Source organism: Xenopus laevis, chromosome 8L (genome assembly GCF_017654675.1).
Source record: "Xenopus laevis strain J_2021 chromosome 8L, Xenopus_laevis_v10.1, whole genome shotgun sequence".
Lineage (NCBI taxonomy): Eukaryota > Metazoa > Chordata > Amphibia > Anura > Pipidae > Xenopus > Xenopus laevis.
In genome coordinates this window covers 16,499,366-16,517,379 of record NC_054385.1, presented here as the reverse complement: position 1 = coordinate 16,517,379, position 18,014 = coordinate 16,499,366, and the positions used below count along the sequence as shown (strand labels likewise).

General features: G+C 40.7%; 1 protein-coding gene across 2 annotated transcripts in view; it reads right to left on the bottom strand.

Annotated features, from left to right (window-relative positions):
• crb2.L (crumbs 2, cell polarity complex component L homeolog) overlaps positions 1-18,014 on the bottom strand; it is an 84,292-nt gene that overhangs the window by 53,416 nt on the left and 12,862 nt on the right. For both annotated transcript variants that reach the window (XM_018229554.2, XM_018229553.2), the window contains exon 2: positions 4,008-4,676. In XM_018229554.2, the coding sequence (XP_018085043.1) occupies positions 4,008-4,676 (669 nt within the window). The remainder of the gene's footprint in view (positions 1-4,007; positions 4,677-18,014) is intronic.

Here is an 18,014-nt window from a genome sequence, read left to right as displayed (position 1 = left end):
TAGTTCTGACCCTCTAAACCTGCTTTCAGAGGACGGGGGTCTGTTCATGTCAGCTATAACACAAACAAAGCATTGTACAACATGGAATGGCAGGTGGCGATTTTTAGGGATGCATAGTTATTTGTAAATTTCTTATTAAAAGCAGTATCTCTGTATGTTCTGGTTCCTGAAACAATATAGTGAAAAGCCAGCTAATTAACAGACCTGGAGGAGAACTGACTCCTACTACATTGTTTAACAGGGGGTCATTCCAGTTCACTTGTTTTCAGATAGTTCACTAGAAATAAAGGCTTTTTTTTCCAATTACTTTCTATTTTCTACGTGTGGCCGTTTTTCTCATATTTAAGATTGAACTTTCATTTTACAACTTTTTAGGTTTTTGTAAAACAGCTCTGGAAAGGGGGTCACTGACTGTAAATGGTTCAAAATGATGCATTAGTTGAAACATTTTACATTAGTTGATACATTGCTTATCTTTGACCCTGTTTAACAGAATCCCTAAGTTTTCTTAAAGGGGGATTCACTCAGGGTCGGACTGGGGGGCCCCGAGGCCCACTGGGAATCCTCCGGGCCCCCTACTGCAATGCCTTACATGCACAAACGGAGCTGGGCTGTATGAATGAGCGAAAGGAGACGCGCAAACGGCACTGCGCGGCGCCAGCAATTGTTTTTTTCTAGGGCCAGGAGATGGCCCTACAAAAGAAGAGGAAGTCTGGCCTGGTGAGGGCCAGGGCCCACTGGGTTTTTCCCGGTGTCCCGCCAGCCCAGACTGACCCTGGATTCACTTTTAAGTTAACTTTTAGTATGTTATAGAATGGCCAATTCTAAGCAACTTTTCAAATGTCCTTCATAATTTATTCTTTATTGTTTTTGAATTATTTGACTTCTTCCTCTGATTCTTTCTAGATTTCAAATGGGGGTCAATGACCCCATCTAAAAAAAACAAATGTTTTGCAAGGCTACACATATATTGTTATTGCTACTTTTTATTACTCCTTTTTCTATTCAGCCCCAATCCTATTCATATTCCAATCTCTTTTTAAAATAATTTTATTCAGCAGGCCACCAGTTTGCAGTTTTAGCAACCTGGTTGCTAGGGTCCAAATTACCTTAGCAACAAGACTACTGAAACTGCAAATTGGTAAGCTGCTACTGTTTTAGAAAAATAGTAAAAAAAAATTTTTTAAAAAAAATGGAAATCAGTTGAACAATCTGACAACAATTGAATTGAAAAAAAGTGTTTAGAAGGTGAGCAACCCCTTTAAGAGTCAGAACTAGGAGTAAATGCATAGAACAAGTTATTTTTCGGGTTGCAGCTGCATTTACAATTGACAATGAAACCATTAAAAAATTCATAATGAATGTATATATTGGAAAGTTGCTTACAATTGCACATTATTTCCCAAACAATTTTGGGTGGAGATACTGTTTTAAAGAACTGGCGTGCAGAAAGTCATTATCGACTTTCGTCACATTTAAAGATATAAATTAGGATTCCAGTTCAAGTAGGCGAACAATTTGCTGTTTGGCCAAAATGCAGCATTTAGTGCATCTCCAGATTCTCCAGTGACCTTAAAGGTTTACAATAAGGAATATAACTGCAAGCTTTGGAGACAACAGATGCAAACAATATTCATGTAGTAATGAGGAACTGCCAACAGGTGGCAGAAGAAGATTAAATAACTATTCTCTGATGCTAGAAAATATCCTTTTGCACCATAGAATGTAAAAACGACTTTCTAACATAGTTTGTAGTAGCCCTACTTTGCAATCCAGTCATGAGGCAAATTGAGAAACTTGCCTTAGGTGGCAGCACTCTACAGGTTACTGCGTCTGGTAACTTTAGGAGCAAAAGGCCCAGCAACTGCTAACCCCCCACCTTGCACCTAGGGTTGCCACCTGGCCGGTATTTTACAAGCCTGGCCGGTAAAAATGATGGTTGATCTCAATGTTATTAATAGGGAAAAAAATAAATATATAGGAAGGCCGGTATTTTTATCCGGAAAAGACGCTAACCGTACTTGCGCCTGCCCACTGCAGCAGTCAAGCAAAGCAGGTAGTAGGTAGGAGAGGGGCTATGGATGGGGGAGGTTTCTATAAAGCAGACCAACATTTTCAACATAAGTGTTGAATGAGTTGTTTACCTTCCAACACGTATATTTTCCTGTCACTCGCAGAATGAAAATCTGCCCCCAATTGTTCATTATGCGCGTGACGTCACATGCATGTTATGCGCATTTAAATGTCCGGACTTCTTGCACCGGGAGCTCCCTCCTAGTGCGGGTAGCGTATCGCTGGCAGGGGGAATTTTCTTTAAAAAAAAAGACTTATCCCCAACCCAAATGCTGGCTCTATTACCCCGCACCTTTGGTTGGGAATAGCATTTTTACCCAACTGGTGCCCTTTAAAGGCAGCTATTATAATTCATACAATAGTTGCTAATACTCCTTTAGAAATGTAGCAAATTGTAGCAGTTCCAGCCGAGCCGGTAAAACACCTGCCGGGACCGGTATTCGGGCCATCCTGCCATGAGGCAAGGTGAGCACCTTGCCTCAGGCAGCAGTGAACGGGCAGTTACAAGGGGCGGCAAAAAGCTGCCTCCTGTAACTTTTACATCATGGCCCGCCCCTTCTGCCGTCACAACCCGATCCTTTTTGGTTAGGCCCCCCACCAGCCAGTAAAAAATTAAGGAAAAGGTTGCAACCCTACCCGGATTTGAGGTGAGGCCAAAAAGAGTCTGCAAAATTTCAGGGGTGGCATGCTGCCCATCCGCATCATAGGGAGCACCGGGGAGCGAAAGCTCCCCATCGGAGGGGGGGAGGGGCAGTGCACTCAAAAGAATGCAACCTCTAAGGCCTGAAAATGGTAAAACTTAAAGAATAAAAAACAATTTAAAAAGTCTTTATTTCTGGTACAAAATCTGAACAACTGAACTGCTGGGGCGAACAACCCTTTTAAGCCACCCGGGAAGTGGCAATTTTATTTAGTATTTTGAAGAAAGAACTCATCTAAGCAAATGTGGGGTTATTTTTTCCCATTTCCATATTGCCTTTCTTCACAGCAAAACTAAAACTGCCACCCCTGAAGCCAATGACACTGCCAACCAGAAAGCAGGGTTTGTGATTTTTGTTTCTTGTTGTTGTTTTTAAATCCTTTCCTATCCATACTTCCAATTGACATTTACACATATGCCTGGTTGAGATGCTCATTAAGCCTAGCAACCAGATAGCAGTTCCAGTGTCGGACTGGGCCGGCGGGACACCGTGAAAAAACCCGGTGAGCCCCGGTCCTCAAGCGCCCCCACCATGTTCCCCAATCAGGTGCCCCATTAAAAAAACTTTTGCTGCTGCTCCTCTGCACAAGCCTGCGAGTTCACGCTGCACCACCATTCGCGATGGCCCGCACCGGCACTCACACAGAGAGCAGAGGGAAGCCGGGAGGAGCAAGAGGGAGGCACGCAGAGGAAAGCTGGTAGGGGGCCCCCGGTGACTGCCTGGAGGGGCCTACATGTGGCAGTCCCGGTGGGCCCCCATTACTCCAGTCTGACCCTGAGCAGTTCTAAACTAGAAAGCTTTAGAAAAATATTACAAACCAATATCAAAGTAAGTAATTGTACACCAATTGTAGTGTAACTAGAAATTACTGGGCCCCACAGCAAATTATTTTTCTGGCCCCCAAAATGTCTAGGCACTTTTTGCAGCAGTACTGCACTTTATGGTGTCTGTACTCACACATTGGCTTTATGTCTAGAGAGTTTTACCAATATTTATTAAAATTTGATATGAATTAGGGCCTCCTGCAGCCGCTGGGTCTGCTTCCTCTGTAGTTACGCCCCTGGTGCACTTGCATTCCTATTCATATTCCAGTCTCTTATTCAAACCAAAGCAGGGTAATTTGGAACCCAGCAACCACATTGCTGAAACAGCAAACTGGAGAGCCTATGAATAAAAAGCTAAATGACTCAAAAATAGACAAATAGTAAAAATTGCATTCCCTTGCATTCTCACCTGTGTAGCCATTGGCACAAGCACATTCATACTGGTCCAGCTGGTTCAAGCAAGTTCCGTTGTTCTGACATGGTCTGGACGCACATTCATTGATGTCTATTTCACAATGGTGGCCTTGGAAGCCGGGCACACAGAAGCACATATATCTGTTCACTTTGTCCACACAGAGGGCCTCATTCTGGCATGGGTTTGAAGCACATTCATTGACATTAACCTCACAATCCTTCCCTGTGAATCCCGGCTCACATACGCAACTGTAGGTTTCGGCATTTGCTAAACAGGTGGCATTGTTCTGGCAGGGGTTCTGGAAACATGATGATACCTCATGCTGGCAGTCCACACCACCGTAGCCACTTTGGCACTTGCACATAATGCTGTCCTCTCCAACTGTACACTGAGAATTTTGGAACGGGCAAGAATTACTCTGGCACTCATTGGTGCAGTTCAACCCAGGCTGGCAGACACATTGGAAATGCGGTAGACCTGGGGTACTTTGACATCTGTGAGTGCTGGGACAACTATAAACGGCACATGCATCATACATCTCTCCACAGGTAGGCCCGGTAAATGCCAATGGCTGCATGGGACACAGGCAGATAAATCCACTGGTTGTTTCCAGGCATTTTCCACCATTCAGGCAAGGGGATGACACGCAGGTCTGGGCAAGACCTGGAAATGAAACACAACATCAATTCAGATAATGAGATAAATCTGATTATAAATGCAAATAGGAGAAAAATGTTAAAAGGGGTGATTCACCTTTTAGAGGCAAACTATACTCCGAAAGAATGTAGGTCTCGATAAAAATATATTGTGTAAAACGGCTCAGATGTAAATCCCTGCTTTGTGTAAATAAACCATTTCATAAAAATGTACTTTTTTTTTTATTTTTTAGTATTGGTATTGGGTAAACAGGTAAAAATAAAAAATAGAAAATTGCTCTATGGGCCACCCAGGGGCGATCCACGGGCTGCTGCCGCCTGAGGAAGAAGCCCCGATACCGCCCCCCTCTCCCATTCTGCGCTTAAAAGTTTAGCGTCGGAGCGGGTCAAAAGGTGCGGCATCGCTAGTGAAATGAGCGCGTACTGCGCTTTATGCACTAGCAGAGCCGAATTTCCGGTTTAAAAAACGGAAATTCGGCTCTTAAAGTTACAGGAGGCGGCTTTTTGACGCCCCTTGTAACTGCCAGTTCCCTGCCGCCTGAGGCAAAGTGCTCATCTTGCCTCATGGCAGGAACGGCCCTGGGGCCACCCTCTGGGATCCTACATTTCATGGTGCACACGAACAAACCAAACAACCATACATGTTAGTTCATATGAGTCAATTAGCTATCCTTTTGGGGGTACCGTAAATTTTCCTGTAAGTTAACTTTTAGTATGTTATACATTGGCTAATTCTAAGCAACTTTTCAATTGACCTTCTTTTTTTTTTCCTTTTTATTGTTTTCTTATTATTTGCCTTTTCCTTCTGACTATCCAGTTTGCAAATGGGGGTCACTGACCCCATGTAAATGAACAAATGCTTTCTAAAGCTACAAATGTGTTGCAATTGCTACTTTTTACTATTTTTACTATTTAGGCCCTCTCCTATTCATATTCCAGTCTCTTAAACAGATTTCTAAATATGCAAAATGGAAAGCTGCTGAATAAAAACAGAAGTTACTAAAAAAAGCACAGGTAATAAAAAAAAAAATTCAAGCCAAATGCAAATCGTCACTCTCTACATCATACTATGGGGGTTTTTTTATCAAAGTCCGAATTTATCTAAAAATTTTCTGATACAAACTTTACGCTTATTTATTATTACAATTTCCCGAGAATTTGCTTTGCAGGAAAAAATCTGATTTTCAGAATTTTTTTCTGATTTTTCCGTCCAATTTTCACGGAATTTTCACTCCAAAACTCTGAAAACTTCAGGTATTGCACGAAACCCAGCGCACATCAAAAAAGTCATTGGGGCTTAAAAATTCGTGATTTTTTAAAAGTCCGGTTTTGAACTGTAGTTCATGCTGAATGTATCATAACATTTTTATAATGCAAGCATTGTGTCATTTTGGGTTTAATATGACTCTTTTTTTAATTGTGTCAGGTCAGTGGCAATTTTAATTGTCAGGTCAGTGGCAGAACCAGAAGTGTCAGTGCTGCACCTCCTATCAGGTTCAGACTGGACATGGGGGGGCCCACCGGGTAACTATACTCCGGGCCTATGGCCGACGCCAGCGTAACAATTAATTTTTATTTGGGGGCCCGAACATCGGGGGAGGGGGGCTGGGCTGGGTTTTTTCCTGGCTTCTGGCCGGCCGAAAGGTGGAAGCTGTCTCCTACCGGTATACGATGCAATCTTAATACTTTTATCTGCAAACTAAATGATCAGAGGAAAAAACACATGCAACAATTATCTGCTGCAGGGGTCCCCAACCTTTTTTTACTCGTGAGCCACATTTAAATGTAAAAAAGAGTTGGAGAGCAACACAAGCATGAAAATGTACATGGGGATGTCAAATACGGGCTGTGATTGGCTGTTTGTTAGCCCCTATATGGACCTGCAGCCTACAGAAGGTTCTGTTTGGCAGTACACCTGGTTTTTATACAACCAAAACTTTCCTCCAAGCCTGGAATTCAAAAATAAGCTCCTGCTTTGATGCCACTGGGAGCAACATCCAAGGGGTTGGAGAGCAACATGTTGCTCGTGACCTACTGGTTGGGGATCACTGATCTGCTGAATATTTCATAGGTAGAGAATATATACGTATTACCACATACAGCAGCAAAAAAATACACTGTATTGTAATATTTATCAAAGGAAGGCAATTATAAGGGGTGTAGTTGCAAGTGTCAAGCAGATAAATGCAATAGAACCCTCATTGTAAAGGTGGCCATACACGGGCCGATAAAAGCTGCCGACAGACCGAGTCGGCAGCTTATTGGCCCGTGTATGGGGGCCCCCGGCGGGCTTCCCCGATCGAGATCCGGCCGAAAGTCGGCCAGATCTCGATCAGATGGGATTAAAAATCCCGTCGGATCGCGGCCGCATCTGTTCGTTGATGCGGTCCCGCGATCCGACCGCCCGTTTGCGTTCGCTAGGATCCGATCGTTGGGGCCCACGATCGGATCAGCCCGATATTGCCCACCTCAAGGTGGGCATATCGGAGGGAGATCCGCTCGTTTGGCGACATCGCCAAACAAGCGGATCTCTCCATGTATGGGCACCTTAAGTTTTTCAGGGGACCAAGAAAAAATTCTGTAAAATACAGGAAAAAGTAAAATCAAGGAAATATGTTAAAGAACCTTATTCTTCAATCACTCAAAGAACATAAGAGCATTACTTTGAAAAACCGGTATGGGATCCATTATGAGGAAACCAATTATCCAGAAGGCCATCTCCCACAGACTCAAATTTGATTGAAATTTTTAGAAATAATTTCCTTTTCCTCTGTAATACTAAAACAGTACCTTGTACTCCCAACGAAGATATAATTAATCCTCATTGCATGCAAAACAACCCTATTTGGTTTAATTAATGTTGATCGAGTAGAGTTAAGAAATGGAAATTCAAATTACAGAAAGATCCCTTCTCTGGCAAACCCCGAACATTCTAAATAACAAGTTCCATACCTGTACAATATTTAATTTACTACGGGGGGACATGTGAAAGACCTCTGACTGTCTTCTGAGGGATACTAGCTAAAGGGCAAATGGCAGATGGGTAGGCACATGGGTTTAGAGTAGTGATGTGCAGGCAAGGTCATGCTACAGGTCAGGGCAGGCACAACACATCTTTATTTTATTATGGGCGTGGACTCATACTTATATACATTGTGGTGATGTCAGATTGGTGGGTCAAAGTGAGTGTTGCAGAAATATCCAAAGTGAGTGTTGCAGAAACATACACAGGTCAAAGTGAGCGGTTGCTTAGTTCAGGCAAGCATGAAGGTTTGCATATAGACTTGGGACCTTTAATTGGGCCACACCAGGAGAGCCGCAAGATATACAGTATAACTCTGTTTCTCTGCTTCAACGAACAGATCTCTCTAATGCAGCAATGGATGGGGAAGGGAAGTCCTCGGACTATAGTCCATGAACAGATCTTGTAAAGACCTCTGCTGTGATACAGTCAAGGACCTCTACTCACAACGTGAGCATTGGTTTAATTAGTTCATTGTTATATAAACAGATGGAAACTTTCCGTAGATCGGCAAACTTTCCCTAGAATGGTACAAGATTTTGGAGTAAATTTGGTTTTAACCTTGTATGGGATGCTTTTGCTTTAAAGCTGACCGAGAGCAGATTGCTGGAATGTTGTACTAATTAGTGACGAGAGCAGGGAGGTCATTCTTAGAGACAAAGCTTTGAATTGGTGGGAATTTGGTCCCATTGTGTATAACAAGTGAACTCCATCAATTGCTGGTCCCCTGCAACCTCCTAATGACAGGGCTGTGACAATGCAAATAAGCCGGAGGGGGTAGGGAATTCTTCTCCCAATAACAAGGTAGAAGTTGGTTTGGAAAGACGGAGCGGTGGAATGTACCATATTTTTGAAATCAAAAAAGTGAGCAGGAACTTTGAAATGTAACCAACCAGGCAAAAATCCCTGAAGTTGCCAAAAGCATGGCAAGTAAAATTAAAATATGTCACCTTCCAAGCGTTGGCTCCACTGCTCTCAGCCTGCATATTATAAGAGAAATGGATCCGCTCCGTGCCCCATCTCCATTTATTTGAATACAGTACATTTGTATGCAGTCACAACACAGCGGAGCCTAAAACACATGAAAGCAGGCCGACCTCCTCCTGTGACTGTACACAAGCAATCAATGGAGATGGAGCATGGAGCGGATCTGCCTGAATAAAATATGCAGACTGAGAGCAGCCGATCGAACTCTCCACCTGCCCTTGGCCTAATATTTTAAAACAGGGGGATGTTGTTTATAGTTTCAAATTCAAGCTCATGTGACATCACTGAGCACTGAAAGAATTTATCTATATATCAAAAGAGAACTGTCATTTACAAGGGCTGCACATGGGAAGTTAGGTAACTAATCCTATTCATCCTCATTCTCCTCTATTGTGGGAGACAAAATCTTTTAGCTAATGTCACTGTTGATTGTTGGCAGCAAATATATAGAGATGTTTTTCCATTGGTGATTCCCACTGATAGCAATGATAAGGTATTTTGGGTAGTTTTGTCATTACCAAAGCCATAATTAACCTGTAACATAAACCCTTAGTCTGATGGCATATGGGCTTTATTGTCACCCACATGTGCTGTATACACCATAACCCTAAGGGTATATTTTACAGATTAATTATGGCTTTTGTGCCATCCATAAACTTCTAAAGGGGAAGTGAGTTATTTTGGATAACTATACATTACATTTTTGTCTTCCACTTTTTTGTCTTTTACTGGCAAGACAAAAGTCCACCGTAATGTCCCTATATTAGAGAAATGATAACTGGAGCACCCTCTTGCATCTCTTATAAAGTCGCCTACCAACACCTCACATCTGAAGGAGAATATATATCTTGTCCTGGACTATGTGGGCTTTCTATTTGTTTTTCAGGACTATCTGGTTTGGTACAGATATTCATTTGCTAAGGCCAGCTAGTGGATAAATGCAAAAGCAGATTCTCTGTTATGCTCACAGAGGTGGTTACAGGGTCAAAATAGCTATTAAATACCAACTTCTTTTGAAGATCAGGTCACAGTGTCAGACTGAACTGGAGTTGTCTTTTTAAACAAATTAGAGTTGGATCAGGTTTCACTGTAAAGTTTGACTTTAACGGTGATAGGGAGAGATAAATCAGAGGCGTGCAGAAGGGTAGTTCATGCTCATCCCATGTGAAGTTATCTGTGTATTGTTCTTAAACTACTGGGCTAACAGACTGGAGAAGTGACCATCCAAGGTATTTTAGCACCCCCTCCCGTCTGTTAAAGGCCCCATATTAAGATTTATATCTTAATTAGTGATGGGTGAATTTATTCGCCAGGAGTGAATTCACGGCGAATTTGCGCGATTCGCCGCCAGCGAATAAATTCGCAAAACGCCCGCGAAAATTCGGGTCAAAAATTCGCCGGCCGTTTCGCGAATTTTTCACCATTTCGCGCGAAATTCGCGAATTTTTTGGCGAAACGAAACGCCGCAAATTCGCCCATCACTAATCTTAATATAAAACCTCCCTTGAACATGCAAAATGTCAAAAGGGTGTGAACTTTCCATAAAACGCCCATGGTACTATCATAAGAGACTAAACAAAAATACAGATCCCAATTGTTGCCCAAGAAAATCTTACTCTACATTTAGTTTGTCCAGAGGACGTAAATAGAAGAGTGAATACAAGGGTTCAATATTAAAATACTGAAATATGTTTAGCAACCATGGCGTAGAACATAAATTTTTTGGCACCAAATAAATCGGCCATGAAGAGAATTAATATGACCCACCAAGAGGGCAACCTTAATAAAAAAAAAAGGATCATAAAAACTGGAACATCACTTCAAATTACTGCATAACATTTTGCCACAACATAAAGAATTATAATAATAATAAAATTTAGCTTTAAGATTATTTTTCATATTACTTTCCTTTATTCTATATCTTAGTGTTTTCTTATCAGCTTTTTGTTTTGTTTACAACTTTGAATTTCTCCTGCAGTTGTCAACCCCACGTCAGCCTCTTGGGGTGTAACTCAATTGTAATGCCCTTCCATTAACTTACATTGGAATATCAATTGTTTCCTTGTTTTCAAAGAGCTGATCAGCTATTGTGTGTTATTAAAGCCTACACTTTCTAGAGCAGGGGTCCCCAACCTTTTTCAACCGTGAGCAACATTAAGATGTAAAAAGATTTGGGGAGCAACACAAGCATGAAACATGTTCATGGGTGATGCCAAATAAGGGATGTTATGGGCTATTGGTAGCCCCTATATGGACTGGCAGCCTACAGGAGGTTCTGTTTGGCAGTACATCTGGTTTTTATACAACCAAATCTTGCCTCCAAGCCTGGAATTGAAAAATAAACACCTGCTTTGAGGCCTAGGGTTTGGGGGGCAACTGGATGGGGATCACTGTTCTAGAGTATATAGTTTAATCACAACATCGGACAATGACTAGATAGATATCTGCTGAAACATTTAAACATTACAGAACATTAGGCTCCATGCATTCTTGTTTACTGTTGAGGAAAAAGTACATGAAGAATCAAAAGGGTTTAGCTGGTTAGCCATGGCTCTTTTAGAACTTCACTTTCCCAATACTGCATTTTTAAGAGAAACTTCGTCAATCAACAATGAAATAAAATATCTGTGTATCGCATACTTTCTGGGACATGACTTAGTACAGCATGTTCTTGCAGATCAGTCATTTTTTATAATTAATTCTGTGTGTCAGCTGACATAACAATCATTCTGGGAACCATCGCCTTCTAATACCCTCTGTGCTTTCATGTGAACACTGATAAGTGTATAAATCTTCATTAGAGTTACAAGCTATGCAAAACACGACGCAAGCAGCAAGAGAATCTCCGAATAGGGGAGACTAGAAGGATGTAATTCTGGACAACATGGCATTAAACAAAACAACAACAAAATAATAAGAAAATGACACTGAATTTGCCTTTAGGTTAGAATAAATAGGGATTGTGTAGCTGAAAGTTGTTGTACAGCAATAATTGAAGTCTGCACACTATGTGGCTGTGATACAATGAAAAGATATGATGTTAATATCTGACAGTGAACTCGGTTGTAATACTTTTAAGAGGAAAGGGGCAGCAAATTGTTCTGTGTGTTTTCAGATCAGCCTGTCATTCTGTGACACAGTTCTTGCAGACAGCTCTGCTGATAACAGGTCTTAAAGTCTCACTTAACATTCCGATCTTGGGACACAGAGCTGAGGTTATCACACAGAACAGACTGAGTGAAAACACCTTGTTTTGCGCATGAGAATGCTGTGAGGCACTCAGCTTTTTTCAGTACATGTTAAGGATAAGGGCACACCTGGCGATTCGGGGAGATTTAGTCGACTGGCGACTAATCGCCTCTTCTTTGGGGCGACTAATCTCCCCGAACGGTTTCCCTCTGTCTTGCGGCGGCTATAATGAAAAGTCGCCTCCGGCATGGCAATATTTACTTTAATGTTAAAACACTGAAGTTGCAGAAACAACAACTTGTACTGAAAAATTTCTAAATTCTTGCCTGATAGCAGACCCTTAGGGTCTGCTATCAGAAATTCATGGGACCTGCCATATTTACTTCAATGTTAAAACAGAACTTATAGCAACTTATACTTTTTTAAAAAATCTTAAATTCTTCTTGCTTGCAGTAACATTGTTAACGGTCAATTATAATACATTACTAATTATACTAATTATTTAATACATATAGCTAAATTGTATATTTGTTATACATAGCACTAAATTCTGATAATCTGCTCTAGACCGTACCATTACCACTGTACATATCATGATACTATATATTACTGACGCACACTGCTCTGCTGAGCACTTACTTACATACTACAGGTATAGGATCCCTTATCCGGAAACCCGATATCCAGAAAGCTCCGAATTACGGAATGGCTGTCTCCCATAGACTCCATTTTATTCAAATAATCCAAATTTTTAAAAATGATTTCCTTTTTCTGTGTAATAATAAATCAGTAGCTTGTACTTGATCCCAACTAAGATATAATTAATCCTTATTGCAAGCAAAACCAGCCTATTGGGTTTATTTAATGTTTAAATGAATTTCTAGTAGGTTTAAGGTATGAAATTCCAATGAATAAGATCCCTTATCCAGAAACCTCCAGGTCCCAAATTACGGAAAGATCCGTTATCCGGAAACCCCCAGGTCCCGATCATTCTGGATAGCAGGTCCCATACCTGTACTGGTTTTAGGGCTCATACAGCATTGGACTGGCCCAGCAGCCCCATTGTGCCTCGTTTATATTATGTCTCTTTATATTATTCCTCTTTTCTGTATGAAATTAAAGAAGAGCAATGAAGACAAGACTAGTATAGAGAAGTATGAAAAAGAGAAGAGACTTGGAGAATTAGGATGCTTAGTGAGGAGAAAAGGAAAAATAACTTTTTGGTTGTCCTCTGTTATTCTGTTCTAAAACTGGACTCATACACATGGCAGCTCATAGCAACATAGCAGTTAAAGTACAACAAAAGACAAATTTACTGAAGATGCCAAAATGTAGGCATCCTCCCAGCAAATTCAACCCCTTGAACCAGTTTTCTTTTTAGGAAAAAAAGGAGTGAAGCATCTATAGTCTAAGAGGCCCATTTACTAACAATCAAATTTCGTTTTTTCAACGTATCTCTAAAAATTTTTGGTTTTTTTCCAATTTTTTTAAAAAAAAATCTAAAAATTTGAGATTTATTAAGTGTAAAAAAAATTCTAATACAAAACTTCCCTGGGTAAAAGTTGTGGAGGTCCTATAAAATTTAATGGGAGATTCACTGATCCTATTAAATCAATTCAGACTTTTAGACGTTTTCAGATTTTTTTTTTTCGTTACGAATTGTTAATTTTTAGAGGTTTTCAAGGTATTCGGGTTTTTTAGCGCGTCGTTCAGCGTCATTTCCCATTTGTATTATTTCAATTTGTAGTTTTGTATTAAATGTCATGACATTTGTAGTTTTTGAGCATGTGAGTTTAGTCGTGGCATGAAAAACCTCTAAAACCACTAAAATCCGACCTTTGATAAATAAGCCCTCATGTCTGCCAAACAGGGCCGGCCTTAGGCCTATTGGACCAATTGGACCAATTGGGCCCAATAGGTCCCCGCACCTCTGGGGGCCCCGCAACACAGGGCAGCACAGATATTTCCCTCAGCACATGATGCTGCCTGGCCTGCCCCCAACTTTGAGAGTCCAGCCCATCCCCAAATCCATAGGTCCAGCCCACCCCCAACTCTGATAAGCCAGCCTATCCCCCAACTCCATAGGTCTAGTCTGCCCCCAACTCTCATAGGCCCAGCTTTCCTCCAACCTTGATAGGCCCTACCTGCCCCCAATCCAACCAAGCCTGCTCCCAAGCTAAATCGGCCCAGCCTGCCCCAAACTAATTGGCCCAGTCCACTCTCCTATTTCCTCCCTCTCTCTCTTACCCTGTGTGCCCCTATTATGTGCCCCTATTTCATCCCTCTCACTCTCTTACCTTGTCTGCCCCTTTCCTTTCTATTTTGTGCCTGTATGCCCTTATTTTCCTAAATACTTGGTGTGTCAGTAGCCAGCAACACTTTGTCTAGGGGCCCCGCCAACATGGTCCCAATTGGGCCCCACATTTGATAGGATCAGCCCTGCTGCCAAAGGATGCCTGAGAAATGCGGGTAGGCACCCACACAGGGAATTTAGATTTCCTTATCATTTTACAGACCCTGTCTATCTCCTTCTCCTAATAGATTGTAAGCTCTTTGGGGCAGGGGCCTCATTCCATCTATGTATATTTCAATGGCTAATTAGTTGCTGCAAATGTCGAAATGTTGCAGAAATAACTGGTTTCTGCCTTTTGCTAATTTGTTGTTCTGCACATTGATTGCCTATATTTGTCCTTATTTAAAGGAGTGACAAACCTAGGCTATTCCTGTGTCCATAAAGCCTCTCTACTACCGTATATAATTTGACTGCTGAGTAAGAGGAACTGGAGAGCAGTTTCTGGATTTGCATTTCTCACTGCCTGATAAACAATGTTCAACCAACTGTAGAAATCACAAAATAGCTGATAGTGTTTCAGTATTTGCTCTTCCCCCAGTGTATTTGGAAGCCTAATCCCTTTGAAGTCCAGAGCACAAAAATTCAGAGGCACAACTTTACTAAATCCACAGGACAATAGAATCTTGCAGGGTCTCTAATGCTTGGGACAAAGGAGTAAGTAACTTTCAGTAACAGCTCCATCCCTGAGGGGGACAAAGGGTCATACATGGAACATAAAGCAGCATGTATTGCCCCAAGGGTCAAAGATAAACTGATTGGCCATAGTATCAGAACAAGTAGTTCTATTCAGTGTAGAGCAGCCACTTTTCAGTGCTACAGGTTGGAAAGACTGAGAAAAAAAAATCAGAAATGAGAACTCATTATTGGAGATGGGTGTATTTTTTTCGCCTTGTTTCGCCACCGAAATGACGGCCATAGACTTGTATGGCAAAAAAAAAAAAAACGCATGTGAAAATTTTTTTTTCAAAATCTTTGACGCCGATAGACTTTAATGGGCGTTGGCGACATTCGCCAGCAGCGAATTTTTGGTGAAACAAAACGGATCAAATTCGCCCATCCCTACTCATTATCATTCCTCTCAACATTTGAAAAATAAAAACAGGGACAAAAAGATCTGCTGCGGAAAATTCTTTTGACCACGCTTATTTTGTGACCACACCTCCTAAATAGGGATACACCGAATCTACAATTTTGGATTTGGCCTAACCCCCAAATCCTTTGCAAGAGATTCCAAACCGAATCCGGATCCTAATTTGCATATGCAAAAAACATTTTTAATTCCTTGTTTTGTGACCAATAGTCACTAAATTTCCCTCCCTGATGCTAATTTGCATATGCAAATTAGGATTCGGTTCGGCCGGGCAGAAGGATTCGGCCAAATCCGAATCCTCTGAAAAAGGCAGAATCCCAAACCGAATCCTGGATTCGGTGCATCCCAACTCCTAAATACCACATCCATTTTACAAAATTTGTCGGGTTAAGGAAAGTTTGAACACATTTCTGGGGGTTTTAGGGTCAGGTTTTATATGTTATTACAGTTTTGCTAATGATGGTGACTTGCCCTTTAAAGGGGACCTGTCACCTTAAAAAAATACTTACAAATCCTATTTTATGGTGTTAGTCAAAAAAAATAAAACTTCACTTGCATTTTAAAAATGATTTAAATCTTGTTTTTTTTGTCTTGGAATTCACAATCACAGCAAGTAGGCAGCAGCCATTTTGTTGACAGTGTTATTAAGGCAAGCTTTGTATCATGCCAAAATATTGATGCCCATGCAATGGCTACACAATTAGATGGTGAGGAGGGAAGGAGAATGTGGGGAGTGCAATGACATCCAGGAAGTGCAGAATGGAAAGTGAAAGTAATTTCCTGCCCCGCCTCTTTGCCTAAGGCATGGAGGCGGGGCAGGCAATATATGATTGACAGCTGAGACTTTTTAACAAGTTTATAATGGGTATGGATGTTTTAATAAAAAATAAATTGGATTTCATGTTTATTTTAAAAAGGACTTTTTTATGTCTGGGTGACAGGTCCCCTTTAAGCTGCAAGTCACAGAGAATTGCTTATCCTAAATAGTTAAAATTGTATCTTTGCTTAGCTGAAATTGTTACACATGTATCTAAGTGCAGCTGGCGAGTATTCTGGGCACTCTGCCAAAAGCCTCTTATTTAATTACATTTCAAGAACTTTGTATCTTTTTCTGGTTGTTCAGGAGATCAAAGAGAACTCTGGACATTTCAGTACGAAACCGGAGACTGCAGGTTGAGCCGTCAAAATCGAGAATATTCTGTGAAAAACAGGAGAGATGGGAGGTATGCCATATCCATAGCATTTAAACGTGGGTGTGTTAATTACAACACTAGTATGAATTCATCTTGCTCTGCCTTTTGGGTCTGGAGTAAGATTGAAGTTAAATTGTAGTTTAAAGGACATAAAATGTACTCCATTTCATGATTGCGGCATTTTATTATCTTTGGCTTTAATTTTTTGTTTCAGGCACCACTTTATCAAACTATTCCAGATAAGTAAGTTGCACTCTAGATTTTTCTGGAATAATTCAGTAAAATGGTGCCCGTAACAAAAAATTAAAGCCAAGCCATTTGAAGTTGTTTTTTTTTTGGAGCTGTTTATTGGTGCTTTAGTCCAACTTTTTGGCACACAAAAAAATGCCTTAGGCTGATTTAAAAGACATTTATGAAATGTTATGGTTTTCTGGCATAAACAAACATTTTATTCTAGTTTGAAGCCAAATACATCTTAATTCTTAATGCCACTTTTGGAGATCCACCTCTAATGATGGTTTTCTTGAGTTAATTGAAGGGATACTGTCATGGGGAAAAATAAAATTTCAAAATGAATCAGTTAATATTGCTGCTCCATCAGAATTCTGCACTGAAATCCATTTCTCAAAAGAGCAAACAGATTTTTTTATATTCCATTTTGAAATCTGACATGGGGCTAGACATATTGTCAATTTCCCAGCTGCCCCAAGTCATGTGACTTGTGCTCTGATAAACTTCCATCACTCTTTACTGCTGTACTGCAAGTTGGAGTGATATCACCCCCTCCCTTTTCCCCCCAGAAGCCAAACAAAAGAACAATGGGAAGGTAACCAGATAACAGCTCCCTAACACAAGATAACAGCTGCCTGGTAGATCTAAGAACAACACTCAATAGTAAAAACCCATGTCCCACTGAGACACATTCAGTACATTGAGAAGGAAAAACAGCAGCCTGCCAGAAAGCATTTCTCTCCTAAAGTGCAGGCACAAGTCACATGACCAGGGGCAGCTGGGAAATTGACAAAATGTCTAGCCCCGTGTCAGATTTCAAAATTGAATATAAAAAAATCTGTTTGCTCTTTTGAGAAATGGATTTCAGTGCAGAATTCTGCTGGAGCAGCACTATTAACTGATGTGTTTTGAAAAATGTTTTCCGATGACAGGATCCCTTTAAGGTTTATAATAAGAATAAAACTGTATCACCAGTTAACATGGTTAAACAGTGATTACAGAGGAAAATGCCACAAGTACTCTGCAATATGTAGTTTGCACCCAACAGGAACAAATTATTAGGTAAAGCAGCATGATAAAACACCAGTTTCTTAACTTTTTTAATAATAAAAAAATAAATAACTTTATTATTTATAAATAAATAAAAGTTTAATAACCTTTCTAGAGTAGAATGTCACTCAAAAATGGAGGTTACTAAAGGGCCATTAAGAAAGTGTTCCAGGTATAAAAGTACACTTTAATGCCATAAACATTATGCATTAATTCATCAGCAGTTATAT